This window comes from Doryrhamphus excisus, chromosome 12, assembly GCF_030265055.1.
Source record: "Doryrhamphus excisus isolate RoL2022-K1 chromosome 12, RoL_Dexc_1.0, whole genome shotgun sequence".
Lineage (NCBI taxonomy): Eukaryota > Metazoa > Chordata > Actinopteri > Syngnathiformes > Syngnathidae > Doryrhamphus > Doryrhamphus excisus.
In genome coordinates, this window is record NC_080477.1 from 18,603,438 (window position 1) to 18,621,977 (window position 18,540).

Below are 18,540 nucleotides of genomic sequence, written 5' to 3' on the forward strand. Positions count from 1 at the left end.
GACAGGACGTAAGGGCCAGCAGGAAATGGAACACAAATGACTTGAATTGTAAAGTCACTGTAGAAAAAAAAAACAGTAGGTTATCTATGAAAACAATGGCAGGCATCCATTGTGATCTCACGTAAAAATCTGACTTTTCATGCCACTTTTCCCCAGTGTTTGATAAAGATCAGAGTGTTTTCTTCACTTATCGATATTTTGTTGCAGATGGAGAAACATGTTTTTCCATTGGATGGAACCGATGAACACAAGTCGAGATTCATTCATTTTCTACCGCTTTTTTTTTTCCCCACGAGGGTCGCGGCACATATCACAAGTCGAGATATTTCATAAAATTCTTTATTCATAAACTTGATGCAAGTTTACAAATTACTTTACATGGTCAAATTCACCCTTGCAATGGAAAATAAAACCAAAAAAATCAGAACTGAAACCAAAGCATGCTAACCAGTGCATAACTTAAGAACCCGGAAAATTGCGTTTTACTGGAGCGGAATTCGGCAAGTCAGTGATGTTCATTGGAAACATCGGCCTTGGGGGAACAGTGCACATCAGACTTGGGAGGATCCTAACTATCCTGGGTTAGGTCAGGGGTACAGATTGTACCTAACCTGGTGGGTTCAATAAGCAATGCATTGTAGATAAACTGATATGCTAACACAACAAGGACTCTTTGCCTTCAGTAACTTTAGCATCTGAGACCCCCCCCCCCCCATGGAGATATTATCATGCACAGCCATTGTCCAATAGATGGCGGCCTTTTCAAGCTTGCATGTGAAGAGAATATTGACGATCCTTAGCTCGTCCGCAGTATGTATTCCTGAGTTTATGTCTCCACAGGATGCCGGCGTGAGCATATTATGGCATCTGCGCCATTTTGAGAGGACGTGAGTACCAGCGTACAGACATGAAACTTCCCCGACAAGAACACGTCACACCTTTTGTGGTTGAGGTTTATCTATTTTACGTGAGAGTGATTAAGCTACCTACGCTGTTTTTTTTTAGGTTCTTCTAAAAAATTATCATATTTCCTCAAATAGTGGATAACTTCCTCAATTCATTCTGTATGCTTTACTAGATTACGCCTACAGAACGAAGTTGATATACCCAGAAATTAATTGAGTGCAGGCCACTACGTGAGGAAATATGGGATACCGGTGTCACCAGAAAACATCCAACAATGGAGTACAGTATTGGAATGCGTTTTTTTGGAACAGGATTCACTTAAGATCACGAATGACGAAGCTCTGTGGTGTCTAGGATAGGGAAGTGGCGTACTAGAGCAAAGTCGAGACTATTGCTGTAATTTGGTGAAAACCTGGCAGAGGAAAGCTAAATGTACACAGTCAAGAATACGTCAAGAAGATCACAACCCCTCCACCCCCCCTTTCCAGACTACCATGAAGGAAGAACTGACTTGTGTGAATGGGTGACTCGCCGAACTGGTTTGTTCAATGCATAGCCTGACTTGAGGTTCGTCCGGTTTCAGGAATGACAAAAAAAAAGACTCCCCAAAATGCCAGTAACAGCTCTGACTTAGGAGGTGCCATTGAACAAAAAAAATGGGAATGTCATTGTCACCAATAACGCCATTACAAATGAATACTAAAGAAAAAACACAGTAGTCATTAGGCTTACATAAGAATATGCCATATTTTAGTTTTCATAATGCAGCTTCTTCTTCTTGTTCTAAGGGGGAAGCTGCTGTTGATAGTTTCGGCCACACAAGTACCAGTCTGTGCCCAGACGAGGCTACATTATAAACGATTTAATCCTCTTGCAGAAATACAAATGTACATGTATACACGTGTGGTGTTTAAAAACAACGAGATTGCAGTGTGATCTGATACCCTCTGGTTAGGCAGGGTACACCTGCCCTTTTTCGCAGGGTTCTTTGTGCCGGTCCGCTTCGTAAAAGGTATCCATCTTCTTTCCATGTAAGAGTTTCAAGCTTTTACAAGAAGTCCAAATGCAAGCTAGCTTCCAAACCATTCCCTTGGCCCATTTTCCCATTATGGTGTGGTCCAACAGTACACTTACACCCGGGTCTGTAGCCAAAAAGGCAAGCATGTGGCATCATTGGTTTAAAAATCAGCCACAAACATCGACAACATCCAGATCCAAACAGGAGCGTGAGAGCTATCCATTGTTTTCCGTTGAAGTATGGGATGCAAGCATTGCTATGGCGGCTCAGACGTAGTGAGATAAATATGTGACGACAAGATAAACGTCCACAGGCAGAAGGGGAAAAGGTTGGATATGTGCTATGTGCTTGTTTCTGGTCGGTTGGTCACTGGAAAAGGAATTTGGCTTCACAAACATTCAAAATGGTTGCATGGTTACAAAAATTAAAAAAAAAAAAGTTGGTCGCAGGGAAAGAAAATGCCAAAAAAACAGCCAAAAGTAAGGTTTAGCCATCCTCCTTTGGGGGTGTGTACCATCCTGAAGGCAAAAGCAACAATTGCAAATTAGATAAACAGATTAATGTCTGATATGACGTCATTTCTCCCTCTAGTGGCATGTAGGATGAATGTGTTTTGATTTATCAGTGAGATGAATTTGAAGTTATTAAGTGAACTTGAATTATCCCTTTGGACCTTAAGGATAGTGGTCAGTTTAAGTTGTGTGAAAACAACCCCTGATATTTTTACTAATGGATACCCACAGAACTTCTACTGCGGCATTTCAATGTTAATAATGCACTGAAATGTTTGTTTTCAAATATTTTTTTAACAAATCCAGCACCAAGCTCCACTTTTATGCAGATGGCACCTAGTCCTGTTCAGTACCAATCCCTCTGGTGCAATAACTTCCAACCGGCTGTGCTGTGAGTTAGTGGGGGCGGCAACAGCAACATACTTTTACACAGTTTGAATGCCTACAACTATCATATGATTTCAGCGTCCTGAGAAGCATTCAGCCACCAAGAGTTGACAGGGAAATTGTAAAAAAAAATAAATTAAAAAGGAGGAGCACTCACCATTTTTTTCATGGATCTGGACAAGGGATTTGTAGGATTGCTGTGCTCTGGCTAGATTGTACTGGTTCTGCAAGAGAGATGAAGACAGGTCAACCTGAAGGACTACAATCAATACATGACATAATTTCACACAAAATATCAGGCCGATATCAGCAAAACAAGTGTTGGTTTATAACCAGCCTGGATCTAAAATCTCCGAAATTGGCATACCAATACAAGCAGTCGATTCCAGACTATGTCCCGGGCACGTTATCGATTAGAGCCCACGAGATCACAACAACAGTATCATATATCAGTATCGGTCAAGGCTGCAATACTGACATCAGATCAGACGTGGAAAAAGTTGTAACGGGCAACCCTACTATTAAGATAAGTGTGATTTCTTAAATATGGATTGCACAAGAATTTTGTCAAAGTGGGACTGTATGGTGAAGTTATGGGTACGCTACTCAGCTTTTGATATAAAACTGATAAATGTTACACTCCTGCTCCTTATTGTTACCACAATATTGGTTCTGTTGTGTCGTAATATAATAGCATGTGAGCTACATTTTCCCTCCTATTTTCTGATGCACTCCAAAAATATTACTGTTTTTTTTTTATTCAAGCATTTATGCTAATCGAAATAAAACAATCGTGAGAATATACCACCTGTAACAAATCCTTATTAAAGCCAAAACTAACCAGTAGAAAAAAGGCTGGCAGTATCATCACATGATCTACACTAAGAGTCTCTAAAAGAACCGGGGATAACAGGGGGGTCCAGTCTGGGTGAATCAAGGCCACATCAAGTATGCAGTCCAGAATCACATTTCAATCAAGTGACTAACTAACAAATAGGAGGTCATTACTCAATGTAACAGTCTTGCAGGGTGTGATAGTAAAAACTATCACACAGTAGCTTTACACGCAACAGATACTGTAGATAACACATACACAGGGCAACTACTAATAAGGGTGGAGGATCATAGACTACAATTACGTGAACTCTAAACAAGTAACTTTAGCAACTTTTTACAAAAACAAAGGGAGTAATGCCGGCTCGGTTTGGCAGCACTTGTTTTGTTGCTAAAGTTAGCATACATTAGTTTATTGTTATTGTCATGTTGTTCTGACATTCTGGTGTCTGCACAGTGATTGTAATAGTTAGTAGCAAGTGTTTTGTATAGTCCCCCCCCTCATTTCATCTCCCCAGGTTTGAACTAAATTTGATGGGGGATCACAAAATATGGACCCGCAGGTCACTACGTAGGTTTAAGGCCCTTGATCTAGCGAATAAGACTCCCTGATTTCCTTACTTTATTGGCTCCAAATTGCACTCTGGCTTTTCCTTTGACTAAAGTGGCGTTGATCTGCATGATGACAGACTCAATGGAATAGGCACTGCTCCAACCCTAAGGACAAAAAGTGGCCATCATTATTACTTCCATGTAAACACATTCAAATTAGCACCGCTGTGACCTTTACTGTAGAAAAATCTACCTGTTTGGTGAGAAGTTCCATGCACAGGGCACCTCCTCCAAGAACGTAGCTGAAGCAATAGGAAGAGTGATGAAACAATGAAAGCTACCTTTCCTGTTTTGAAATTAAATCTTGTGGCATTTACGCGATGGAAAAACCTTCTAATGTGTTGGGTACAGTAAATGAACTTACCCCCCAGACAGCACAGGCGACACCACCCGCACAAACGGAGGATCAAAAGGAAAATTATCCTTGGAAGGAAAGAAGGAAAACACAATTTATGTATAAACTCCAGTGTTTGTTGAAGAAACATCTGTTTACTCACTTTATAGGAGAAGTTTAGTAAAATGTAATCCATTCCTTCTTTCTCCTTTAAGACTTGCAGATCGCTGTGTAAGGGGCTATCTGGATCCACACTGTGGTTTAGAAGAACATGGAACTCATTAAGTCGGCGTGCTTTCCAAATGCTGGTAAAATAACAAATGCAGCGTTTCCACTCACGTTCGTAGTTTGACGTGCCATTCGTAAAGGCTGTCGTTGACTAGCTCCACTGAGTAGATGCCTGAAAATATTCAACATCGATTTACATTTGTATAAGTAGTAGTAGTGCAGTGAAATATTTACTGAAAGCATAAATGACAACACAATCTAAAAGTGACTGTGTCAGACAATTCTGCCTTTACAACAACTGTTGTCATTGCTACTGTTGGAGGTATCGCTTGTCTGAATGATGACTCAAGAGCCACTACTATCACAGCCTGTAAAAGACAGCACCTTGGTCCATGTGTCTATAATATGCTGTAATGGTGTAATGTCAATAATATATAAACGGCAGAGAATGGGAGGGCAAAGTCAACCTGGCAATAAATTTCCCAACTTTGGAGGAAGTATCAAAATCCTGGACTGTGTGTCAGGGTACTCCGGAGTGACTGGACATGGGTGCCAACTTTAACGCATGACGCTGACGCTTCTTCCGCCCTGTTGTGTTGAAAGCAATCATCACTATCTGTTTAGCATCTTTTCATGCTTGTATGACAGTTAAGAATGTGAAAATGTAAATTTGTGTGTTCAGTTAGTCAACGTTGTACGATGGTCACAGTTTGAGTCTCAAACTGATTTTTTTGTTATTGGCAAAAACTGGCATATGGAAAAAACTGTTCGGAAATCAGAACAGATTGACCTTAAATGTTCCACTGTATTAGAACCAGTATGCTGCATTGCAGTTCACCATTATGGCAAACCACAATAATAATAATCACTGTTAACCTCCTACCTCAATCAAAACTGAGCTTGTTTATTTTTGAAAAGGCAGACCATTATGATGGTGGTCTTGTCTTAGGTTTCATTAGGGCTGCAGGTGCAATGCGCCACACCTGTCTTGTAACTCTGCGACCTGTAGATCTCCCTGAGCTCCTTCATCAGGCGGTCTGAGGCCTGCACGGAGCCAGACACAGCTCCCTGAAAGTCAATGAAGAAAAATCACAGAATGAGAAAAGCACTATGCATAAAAGGGGCTTGGAAACACGGACCCAGACTTACATTCAAGTGGTCCTGTCTCTGGTTCTTCCGGATCTTCTCCAGGATGGCCAGATTCTCCTTCTCAATGCCGTCATCCTCTGATTTTTTGCCCTCCACCGGCTCCTCCTCTTTCATTTCATAGTGGTCCAGGTCCTCTATGTCCTGCTGGGACAGAATTGAGATGATGAAACGCAATGGTTAGAAGCGCTTCGCTCAAATATTACTCTGATGATGTCATACCTCCCCCATTTCTTCCTCCTCCTCTTCTTCTGATGTGACCTCCTCTGTTCCATGCTACATGTAAACACAACATTAACACAAGGCACGGTTGTGGATGGCTATAATGTACATGAATAAACGGCAAACAACATGTGTCGGCATACTTTTACCTTTCGCTCTTGTCCCACAGGACCGGCGGGTAGCGGCTGGTCCAGCATCTCCACATCAGGATGCTGAGGAAGGTTGTAGAGCCGGCAGAGGTCACAAATGAGCTTCTTTAACTGCTGCAACAGCTGTACGGAGAACAACAAAAACAACCGCCATTAAGAAACACAAACCTCTATTATTTAATGGTGGTTATTAGAGCATCAGAGCTGTAACACGAGAGCCTGCGTTTATGTGCCTGCGCCTCTTACACAGAAGACAGCAAAGCGAGATAATGGCTCACTCCCACATTTACATACAGTGCAACGTAAAAACATGACAGGAAGGGAGGAGTGTCAGGTGTCTAACTCCACATCACCCAATGAATGATATCAGCAGAAATGCAACATTGCAGTATTGGTATGAACATGTTGCAACAAGACATCCTACATTCAAAAGAAAAGGGTGAGTGCCCCTTTTTTTAACCCCACAATCCAGTCCTGACATCACAGACACTATTTTGCACAGTCTGGCATTTATTTCAAAAAGTGAAAATTGCCACAAAATTGCCTTGTCCGTTTCTTACTGCTGTGTCAGTATCGCTGACACAGATGATCTACACAGAAAAAACGGCGGCAAAATGCCGGATTTTATATGCAAGCAGTGTACAACAAAAAACGCAGTATTTACCAAAGTGCTGCCTCTCCTCACATCTTCCAAACGTTCCAACACTTGCGCCAAGCTGGGGTCATCAGAGTCCACGAACCAGATAGGTGGTGTAGATGGATAGGACTCCTGTACGCAGCAACCAAAAAAACAAGTTTGTCTTAATATGCCGATCCAGCGTTGTTAGCTATTAATTAGCACAGCATATCTAACACATTTAATGGTTATTCAACTAACAAACACGATGTAAAAAAATGACTGTAGCTTCTCGAATGGTCCACAAATGAAACTACGCACGTAGTATTACAACACATTAGCATGGAGTACGCTACTCGGCTAGCAACTTGTCCCGCTAACTTTAGCTTGCTTTGCTAACACCAACCACACAAACAGGTCAAACTCAGCTCCTTACCGTAATGTTACAGTGGATAATTAATAGCTTATCTCCTGTTACATTGAACTGACAGCTCAGTTCGTCTGGTTTCCAATCAATAATCCGGAACCGTTCGTGGTTTGGGTCAAAAATGGACTCCAAAAACTTCAGTTCGGCCTTCAGCCCCGACACCGACATCCTCCACGCATCTCCGGCCGGGCCGCTTGGGGAAAAGGAGGGAAGAAGCCGGGACTTGGCTTTTTAGCTAGCTAGCTAGCAAGCCGAGGTGTAAAATGGAGGTGTATTGTTGGGATTTTAAATATGACAAGTTGTTACCAAGTCTCCTTGGGTGAGTCCAGGTAAGTTACACGCAGCATCAGCGGCGTCCGGGTGAAGATAAGCGCAATTGCATGTTTACCTATGGAGTGGCTAATGCTAGCTAGCTCGTTAGCATGCTAAGTCCGTTGTTGTTGTCTTTCCGTCCTATTGTTGTTAGCCACCAATGATCACAACATTCTTAAAACGGCTGAAGCGCTTATCCTGTCCATTCTGTCCCACCGCACAGAGCCCAGCTTGTCATTTAACTAAGTGGCGAACATTTCACATAATGTGTATATTATCCGCTGAAGGGGCCAGTGTTTTTCATCCCGGTGATGTCTCCACTGTAGTCGGCCTCTCTAGAGGGGTTTAAAGATGGCGTCCCGCAAGCTCGTCGTTCCCGCAGCATCCCATAATGCAACACGACACTCCCGCCTACTCCTGTCAGGGTTGCGACTGTTAAGTTTTTAAGTGTTTTTAAGGTCAAACATTTAATAAGAATAAGTCTAAAAAAACACTTTTTAGGCTTAAATGTAATTGACATTTTAGCCCAGTGATGCTACATGCACGGTCGTACCTTAAGTTATCAGTACTTCAGATATAATAATAATAATCTAGTAATTATCCATCATGTACAGTAGCTATTGTGATTATGAGGTTGATGAGAATTGCAGTAGCACAATATAGCCAGTAGAGGCCAGTATTTCCTCATATTTTTACAATCAAGACTACGTCAGTTGAGTTCATCTGGTAATGGTGAAAACTGGGTTTATGATTCAAATATACAAGGGATAGGCATTGATTGACATAAAAATACACACACACACACACACATATATATATATATATATATATATATATATGTGTGTGTGTGTGTTATTTACATAATAGTTTGGCATGTTTTGGGAGGAAATATGTGAATGAATAGATGAATACTATTAGTATATTATATAAGTATGTTCTGTTATTAATATAATATGTATTTATGCCATACATACAATCTTAAACGGGGGCCTCACAGTTTTCCCAGTGAAGGATGGATACAGAAAAATGTAAGAATCCAGGGGGTCAGTTTGGTAATTTTAAATATTTTTCTTTTTTTTTTAATTAGTATCACATAATCAATTATTGTTACTACCTTTTTCCAACAATTTAGTTGAAAAAAATATTTAAAAAATATATAAAATAACACCATTTAATATGTATGTATTTTATAAAATATTAAACATTTGATTGAAAAATGAAAAAGTATATAAATAAAGACATTTATTTGCTACACCCGTGTGGTCACATGCCACGTATACACCTATTCACATGCTGTATAAAGTGGTCCAGTAATAAACTGCTGTACTGATTTTGCCATTGTACCCTGCCATGCATATTTGAGAAATAAAAATTCATTGTGCACAATGTCGATGCTGTCGAGGCTCGTTCATGTAACGGCTAGGCTAAAAAAAAAAAAGGTCAAGGTTCCAGTCTGGCACACACTGTCATTCATTTTGATGAAGTCAAAACTGTGGGGTGATGGAAAGTGTGTGTGGTAATAACTGTGAAGGCTGGCTATTCATATTGTTTGTGCTATAATAATGATATACACTGTATGTTAGGTACTGACAATTATTTATTACCACTGGATAAGAAAGATGTGGCACAATTTTGTGTTATTTTAACCATTACAGCTGATTCTGCATCAGTTGTACACAACAAGGTCCTCCGCATCCTCAACTGTGTACATTTAAACAACTCAATGCCCATTTAAAAAAAAACTTGTTGTGTGAATGTGCACTCTGTCATGTATACGCTGCACTAATAAAGAAAGCAGATTGCTGCTGTCCTCCATGATTCATCCTGTTCTTCCAGTGCTTTCTACATCAGCGACGGACAAAAAAAAATAATAATTAAAATGCTGCCTTGCCATCCTATTCTCTCTCAGATGGTGCGAGCAAATCACTCCCCGCCATCCATAACCTTTATTATTTTGCAGTGAACTAAAGCAGAGCTGATAGCAAACGTAATGAACACAAATATCTGCTGGTACGGCATGTTGTAAAGTGGTAAAGCTAGTCGGGAAATTCCATCCATCCATCTGGTTTTCGATGCCGCTTAGCCCCAGTTGTCTCTGGGTGAGAGGCGGGGTAGATTCTGAACTGGTGGAGTTGTTAAATTATGGGAATAACACTTCAACTTTCATTTACTGCAGAATTAGACTGATTTTGTCAGTGAATTGCTTTAATTCCACAAATGTTTTCTCGTCAAATCGAAAGTGGAATTAATTTTTAAGTATAATAATAAATATTTTGTCATTAAAAAATAATATTGTGTCAAATAATTAAAAATAATAAATTAAAATATATCAGCATATGACTAACCTCGACATGACAGTTTAGCTATGCATATTCATTGAACGTTCACAAAATAGCTATGTTGAAAAACCAGAGGCATCGTTCCATACTATGTGTCTTTGTCAGTTTAAGTGCTCCTCCAATAAGCCCACCGAGGGCCATTAGGGGCGAAGGCTGAGTAAATGTCACCTTGAATTGCAGCGGCATCACCACTGAGTGTCTTTGTGGTCTATTTACATTGTCACTTGCATAGATAATAGCTCCAACAGCACTGAATATACTGTATGTATGTGTAAGGGTGAAAACAATGCAATCACAGCAGTTGGTTATTGATGGTTAACTGGCTATTATGCAGCACTTCTCTTAAAGGGGACCTATTATGCTCATTTGTCGGCCCTTTGTATAGAGTTGTGGACTCCTGGAGAGCAGCTACACACGATAACCCGCAAAAAAAGCTTTCAAGATCTTCCAGAATCTGCACCTATTCCAGCTGTATTTGCTTGGATTTCAGGAAATCTGCAGCCCATATAAGGAAGTCTGGATCGCGTTGACGTCAGTAGAAGTCCCATCGCCCATCCAAAACTTTTTTCAGGGCTCACTTGCAAATGCGCTAGGAGACCAGGGTTCAATTCCACCCTCTCTGTGTGGAGTTTGCATGTTCTCCCTGTGCATGCGGGGGTTTTCTCCGGGTATTCCGGTTTCCTCCCACATTCCAAAAACATGCTAGGTTAATTGGCGACTCCAAATTGTCCATAAGTATGAATGTGAGTGTGAATGGTTGTTTGTCTATATGTGCCCTGTGATTGGCTGGCGACCAGTCCAGGGTGTACCCCACCTCTCGCCCAAAGACAGCTGGGATAGGCTCCAGCACCCCCGCGACCGTCGTGAGGAAAAAGCGGTAGAAAATGAATGTCCATGATGTCCCGCAAGAAAGTGAAAGTTAAGCTTGTGTGTGTGTGAGAGAGAGAGAGAGAGAGAGAAAACTGTTGCATGCTTGCCCATTCTCCCAGTATTTTTCCATGAGTCATATCTAAGTGTTGCACAACTCTGATTGTGCTATGTGAGTGTATGTGTCAAGAAGGCTTTCCCTGATAAGCTATTAGACTGAAAATGCATTGAGATAATAGACTGACTGTAGGATTTATCCAATCCCTACAAAACTTGAACCAGATATACTAGATCCTAAATTACCAAAATGGTGCCCATGTCCCGCAAGAAAGTGAAAGTTAAGCTTGTGTGTGTGAGAGAAAACTTTGCAACTGTTGCATGCTTGCCCATTCTCCCAGTATTTTTCCATGAGTCATATCTAAGTGTTGCACAACACTGATTGTGCTATGTGAGTGTATGTGTCAAGAAGGCTTTCCCTGATAAGCTATTAGACTGAAAATGCATTGAGATAATAGACTGACTGTAGGATTTATCCAATCCCTACAAAACCTGAACCACATCTACTAGATCCTAAATTACCAAAATGGTGTCCATGTCCGGCAAGAAAGTGAAAGTTAAGTTAAGCTTAAACTATTAGCAACTACTGTTATGTGCTTGCTCATTCTCCCAGTATTTTTCCACGAGTCATATCTAAGTGTTGCACAACTCTGATTGTGCTATGTGAGTGTATGTGTCAAGAAGGCTTTCCCTGATAAGCTATTAGACTGAAAATGCATTTAGATAATAGACTGACTGTAACATTTATCCAATCCCTCCAAAACTTGAACCAGATATATTAGATCCTAAATCACCAAAATGGTGTCCTTGAACGCCTCACGTGAACAACCTCAGAGAGAACACATGGATCTTAATGATAAAATTCAAGCACAGCCATTCTGGTGTTATACGATGCCTTCGTAAAGATCACCTCAGTGTGATGCATAAGAAGACATCAAGCATGAAAACCACAATAAAAACCAAAGCAGATGGGGTCGTAGAGAGAAAGTGGCAGCCAAATGCTCAGATAGAGATCAACATTCTCCTCGTAAAAAAATCATGTATTTTTCATAAGTCTAGCGGGTAATAGATAAATGGACCCCGGCTAGAGCCGAGCTAATTGGATAAAGGTTATCTGTGCAGCCTCAGTGTTCCAGGGATCTGTTGTTCCTCATGTTGACTTAACCAAGTCAACTGCCTGCCTAATCACATTCAAACCAAAGTCTATTTACTTTGCGAGGGGCACTGCTGTTCTGGCTGAAGGCAAAAATGGCGTAGGTTGAAGAAGAATCCTGTAAATGAGCACAGCAGTGCCTAATGCAAAAACTGTTTACAACAGGGCCAGGAGGGGGGGAAGAGCCCTGATAGACTGACAATGGGGGAAGAAGCCTAGGCTTAAACTAATTAGCTAAAAGGACAAATGTCATGTAAATAGAAGCTTGGTCTTCTAAGACTATGAAGCGAGCTTGTAAATGGGGAGTATCTCAAGTACAGTGACTGACGTGCTGACAGTGAGAATGAAAAGAAAAAACAGAAAAACTGAGGAGTTGAACATGGGTACTTTTGAGAATGGGTCTGAAAGTGGAAGATTAAAGGAGTGGGAAGATCATTGTATTGACATAAAAATGTAAACATTGACTTGATGACATTGAAATGATGTTATAAGTAGTCAGTGAAATTAACTCAGGGAGGTTTTATCAGAATTTTTTGTATTTTTATAGATTCTGAGTATTATTTATATCTTAACTGGCTTATTTTGTTGTCTATATTGGCATTTTCAGTGTAAATGTGAATATAGGGGTGTTATTTGATGTGTAGAGGGCTCTAATAATGTTAAAGACCACATTAACTGATTTTCTATGCTCTTACTATGCATAAACAGGGAATCCTACTTACGGCGTATGAGTGGTTAGTGCCAAGGCCACACAGCTAGGAGACCCGAGTTCGATTCCACCCTTGGACATCTCTGTGAGGAATGTGCATGTTCTCCCCGTGCATGTGTGGGTTTTTTTCCGGGTACTCCGGTTTCCTCCCACATTCCAAAAACATGCTAGGTTAATTGGCGACTCCAAATTGTCCATAGGTATGAATGTGAGTGTGAATGGTTGTTTGTCTATAGATTCTCAGTATTATTTATATCTTAACTGGCTTATTTTGTTGTCTATTTTGGTATTTTCAGGGTAAATGTGAATATAGGGGTGTTATTTGATGTGTAGAGGGCTCTAATAATGTTAAAGACCACATTAACTGATTTTCTTTGCTCTTACTATGCAAATATTCAACTTATAAACAGGGAATCCTACTTTGCGGCTGCACGGCGTATGAGTTGTTAGTGCCCAGGCCACACAGCTAGGATACCCGAGTTCGATTCCACCCTCTGCCATCTCTGTGTGGAGTTTGCATGTTCTCCCCGTGCATGCGTGGGTTTTCTCCGGGTACTCCGGTTTCCTCCCACATTCCAAAAACATGCTAGGTTAATTGGCGACTCCAAATTGTCCATAGGTATGAATGTGAGTGTGAATGGTTGTTTGTCTATATGTGCCCTGTGATTGGCTGGCCACCAGTCCAGAGTTACCGTTGTCAGTTGTCATCACAGTACAGTGATGTGTGTTGGACAACTAAAGTTGCTTCATAATTGCGTCTACTTGGAAAACTTTCCTGTCCTCTCGGGTGTGGAAAGAGAAAAGTTGTGGACATATGGTCTGCTGTGCTGAGAATCAGTGTGTGGGAGATTAACATTTTCCACCAGTGACTGAGATCACAGCAGAGAGGCCAAGAAGAAGAAGGTCTCAAAGGGGAGCGACTCACCATCTGGATCGTCGGGAGCTGTGACACATCCAATTTAGCTCTACCTGTGGACCGCTCGCTAACCTCTCCGAGGTCTCATCAGGGTCGACATCCTGCGAAACGAGATGAAGTCTGCAGACGCTCTGTTGCAGACTGATGTCTCTAAAAAAAAAAAAAAACAATGGGAATCCAGTTAATTTTGGGGAAGAGCAAAAAAAAAAGCAGTGGAAAGCGCAAGGATTTATCTGTTTGGTTGTGCTCAATTTAAATAACTTGAAAAGTTCTGAATGGATTTGGATGAAATTTATCAGGAATTATTGGAAATGGGATATGGAAGAACTGATTCAATTTTGAGGGAAATCCATATTCCTTAAAAGGACAATTCTCGGCATTTGTGCATGGAACTCCACAAAAATGGTCAGAGCATTTGGAAAAAAAAAATAAAGTTTCCAACAGGTTCTACAAAATCTGATGAAATCTGAAATCTGAAAAAAAACACAGGATGATTATTTTTTTGGGAGGGGGGGGGGGGGACTATGGCGCTATCTGTGGCTCTAATACCCCGTCGTACATACCAGACTTCAACTTGGAACCTTTTTCTGACGTTCATTCATTCATTCATTTTTGTGGAGGGTGCTGGAGCCTATCCCAGCTGTCTTCCGGCGAGAGGCGGGGTACACCCTGGACTGGTGGCCAACCAATCACAGGGCACATATAGACAAACAACCATTCACACTCACATTCATACCTATGGACAATTTGGAGTCGCCAATTGGAATGTGGGAGGAAACCGGAGTACCCGGAGAAAACCCACGCATTCACGGGGAGAACATGCAAACTCCACACAGAATTGAACTTGGGTCTCTTAGCTGTGAGGCCTGCGCGCTAACCAACTGTCCACCGTGCAGCCTTTTTCAATCATACACCAGCAAAAGAGAATTCAACCACTGTACAATAAAACTAAAATAAAGTAAAATTTGTGCCTATCCTAGCAGTCTTCGGGCGAGAAGCGGGGTACACCCTGGACTGGTGGCCAGCCAATCACAGGGCACATATAGACAAACAACCATTCACACTCACATTCATACCTATGGACAATTTGGAGTCGCTAATTAACCTAGCATGTTTTTGGAATGTGGGAGGAAATCGGAGGAACCGTAGAAAACCCACGGGGAGAACATGCAAACTCCACACAGATGGTGGAATTGAACCTGGGGTCTCCTAGCTGTGAGACCTCTGCACTAACCACTCTTCCGCCGTGCAGCCTTCTTTTTCTGAGGTCTGAACTCAAAATTCCAGAACAAAAAAAACCTCAATAAAAGTGGAAATTCCATTTTTGAAACAACTGACCCTCACATGAGCCCACACTTTGCCTACAACTTGAAAAAAAAATCGTAAAGGTAAACTTACACACAACTGATAAAGCCTATCAGTGTGGTAGACATTTCAATCAGACAGACATTGGATCCTCCATCTACAGTAAGGCACATATGACACCACTGACAAACACGGTTTAGGATATTTGCTTTCAGCTAATTGATGGATGGTGAGCCATTTCCATGTGGCAAAACGCAATCTTTTTTTTTTTTTTACTTCCCCCCCCCCCCCGCACCTTGACACCACTTGATTATTTCAGCCTGGTGTCATTAACAGCGGATCCAGACCGACATGCAGCAATCAGTCACTCTGAACCACTATGGCTGCGGCGGTCTCTCGGGAGCCCCTAAGCACCCGAGAAGCTTCACCCCTCCACCCACCCCCACCCCCACACGCCAATAACACAGACAGCGAATTGAATCAGGGATCCATCATACACGGTGACGTCATTAAGACAGGATGCACAACTAAAGGGATGAGAAATACACAAACAGCTAGCGCTACATTATAAACACATCAAATGCTACATATTTTACGCTTTGTTGAATCAATGCATGAAATTGCATGCTAAAAATATTTTTGGTTGCACCGTTTGAAGCCTCCTTAAGAACCAACAGTGCAAAATGTAAATGCAATTTTTGCAGCCGGTCTTAAACTTTGATCAGGAGTGTATTATGGATTCATTGTTCATTTTCCGGCTGCACGGCGGATGAGTGGTTAGCGTGCAGACCTGAGTTCGATTCCACCCTCAAGTTTGGAGTTTGCATGTTCTACCCGTGCATGCGTGGGTTTTCTCCGGGTACTCCGGTTTCCTCCCACATTCCAAAAACATGCTAGGTTAATTAGCGACTCCAAATTGAATGGTTGTTTGTCTATATGTACCCTGTGATTGGCTGGCGACCAGTCCAGGGTGTACACAGAACAAAAAATAAAAAAATATAACTTAAACTATATTAAAACTATATTATGAAAGCAGGAAGTGAACAAATGTAACAGTTACTGATTGTAAAAGTACCAGATGGAGGGAGTGGATTTAATAAGCTGTGCTTCTTCATGTGGAACTGTGAACTGATTATGTGATGCATTCAATTGTAATCTGATGCATGTTCAAATGAAATAAAACCATTACCATTACTATTACAACATATTCCTCAAGAACTGAAAATGAAAAATACATGTGCAAATTATATATTCCTGTCCACAGGAGGATAGACAGAGGAGTTCAATCAGGCTGAGAGAGCATTGGAAACACATTAAGGACTCATGGAGGTTACACAGCATTGATTCAGAAGTCAGGTTGTGTCAGTAAGTAGCTCCGAAAAGGCATTAAACAGCCTCCTGGGTCAAAGATAGTTTGTTCATTGTTGATTCGGTCTAACGCGTTGTAGATCAGGGGTCTCAAACACGCGGCCCGCGGGCCAAATGTGGCCCGCAGGACACTGGTTTGAGGCCCCCGCCTTGATATGAAAGTTTAATGATATGGATGCTGTATGGTATCATGTACCCAGAAAAAAATATTACGTTTGATTAATGTTCATGTTAAAGGTTAAATAACTGTTAATAGTTATCCTCCCTATCCGTGTGGAAGTGGTAAGTTTTTGGCTATTTAAGTTTAAAGGAAATAACTTGGAGGCTACCGTTTAGGTCGCGAGCTCTCTAGTTTGTGAGTTAGCATGTGTCTCAAGACCCTGCAGTTGCGCAATATGTTGTAAATAAAAAGAGTATAAATGTGACTATAGTCGTGTTTTGTCATGTCTACAGGGCTCTAATAATGCTTTGTTCATTTTAATCTGAAAAAAATTATTTGTTTACCCACCAACTATATGTGGTTTCTTAATTTTTAATTATTTGCCGTTTTATTATTATTAGATTTATTTATTACTGATTGATTTTCTTTATTCTTGATCTTATTTTGTGTAGAAGATATTTGAGAACAGTGGAATGTTTTATCAGAGCTTTTCTTGTAGAAAATCAGAACCAAAGCAAAGTTTATTCATTTTTTTGTTTTTAATAAATGCGTTTTTTTTTGTTTTTTTTTGGAAAACCTGATTCGGCCCAGCCTCGCCCAGACCCTATCTCCAGTGGCCCCCAAGTAAATTGAGTTTGAGACCCCTGTTGTAGATCATATGATAGTTTGGGAGGTTTCCGATGCGATATTGCATTTTAACAGGCAAGAAACAGATGGACGGGAGAAAGTACGAAATCAGCCACCAGGACAAGGTTGACCCCCTAAATCAAACCACAGGAAATCAGGAAGGAACCAGACCCATCGATCCCCTTGCAGGATTTGTGGTCCTGCCCTCCTTCCCTCAACAACAGCATCACAGAGTTCCTTCAGGAGGTCACAAGTATTTCTCCTCCATCTTCTTCTTCTTCTACTGGTGCAATATGACACTGTCCTTCCTGCCTACAAGTGACACGCTCAAGCTATTAACTAGCTAATCTGCCTTCACCGGGGACTTTTCATTAGTGGCACAACAGATAATAATGGACAAGTGAGATAAGTTGGACCACTGGCTGAGCCGCACACTTCCGCCATCTGTGTCAAATAGGACAGCTCGCAATTAGTTTGCATGGTAATTAACATACTCATGCAAGATGCATTGTAGCGACTCTTCTAGCATACAATTAAACAGACAACGGATATGAAGTGGAACCCAAAATTCAACATTTTAAAAATGACAAAAATGTAATAAAAATGTAAATGTAATAGAAACGTTTCACTTTCTTATTGCAATATCTCGTCTGAGCTGGGTAACAAAATGGCGCCACACAAATCATGACATGTCCAAATTTTTTTAGCAGGAGCCAATCAGATGAGCTGGATGATCGACAGCATCATCGATCGATAACTTTGCATGAGGCCGAGCTTGCGAGTAGCTGGAGCGCATGCAGCACTTCAGGTAATGAACTGTCCGTGTGATATATGTCCCCCACTTGAGGGGGGAAACAGGGTGATTGGTGGTCGTGGTGCAACATGGTAGTGCGACGGCAGCAATTCTGTGATTAGCCATTTCACCTCCCATCACACACATCACGGGTCTGTCAACTCGTTATTCGCCATTAAATGACAAAATGACCAAAAAAAAATGCAAGAACTTGCGAGACTGAACTCGATACTCGTAAAGCTAAATTTTGTTAAGATAAACTTGAAAATCAGGTTGCACGGCGGTCGAGTGGTTAGCGCGCAGTTCTCCCCGTGCATGCGTGGGTTTTCTCCGGGTACTCCGGTTTCCTCCCACATTCCAAAAACATGCTAGGTTAATTGGCGACTCCAAATTGTCCATAGGTATGAATGTGAGTGTGAATGGTTGTTTGTCTATATGTGCCCTGTGATTGGCTGGCCACCAGTCCAGTGGCATTAGAGCCCTGAAGACATGATATAGCACCCCTATAGTCACATTTACACTCCTATTACCTAACATAGTAAA

The 18,540-nt window shown here is 41.3% G+C and overlaps 1 protein-coding gene across 2 annotated transcripts; it reads right to left on the minus strand.

The window, feature by feature from the left end:
* Positions 1-323: 323 nt before the first annotated feature.
* Positions 324-8,088, minus strand: LOC131139756 (ubiquitin-conjugating enzyme E2 Q2-like). 2 transcript variants are annotated; one of them, XM_058089633.1, is made up of 14 exons: positions 7,698-8,088; positions 7,401-7,584; positions 7,013-7,117; positions 6,349-6,471; positions 6,200-6,253; positions 5,981-6,124; positions 5,815-5,899; positions 4,943-5,003; positions 4,767-4,857; positions 4,634-4,692; positions 4,463-4,511; positions 4,279-4,374; positions 2,981-3,047; positions 324-2,442 (listed from the first exon to the last, which is right to left on the minus strand). In XM_058089633.1, the coding sequence occupies exons 1-14, from the start codon at positions 7,736-7,738 to the stop codon at positions 2,411-2,413; spliced, it is 1,191 nt and encodes a 396-aa protein (XP_057945616.1). In that variant the 5' UTR covers positions 7,739-8,088; the 3' UTR covers positions 324-2,410. The 2 variants fall into 2 exon arrangements, with proteins under 2 accessions (XP_057945616.1, XP_057945617.1); XM_058089634.1 differs by having other exon boundaries at positions 5,981-6,121; positions 7,698-8,086.
* Positions 8,089-18,540: the final 10,452 nt, after the last annotated feature.

Coding starts and splice junctions, on each gene's coding strand:
- LOC131139756 (XM_058089633.1), bottom strand. CDS start 7,738: ATGCTGCGTGTAACTTACCTGGACTCACCCAAGGAGACTTG. Junction 5,900..5,980: donor AGAGACAGGACCACTTGAAT/GTAAGTCTGGGT, acceptor ATTGACTTTCAG/GGAGCTGTGTCTGGCTCCGT. Junction 4,375..4,462: donor TGGAACTTCTCACCAAACAG/GTAGATTTTTCT, acceptor TTTTGTCCTTAG/GGTTGGAGCAGTGCCTATTC.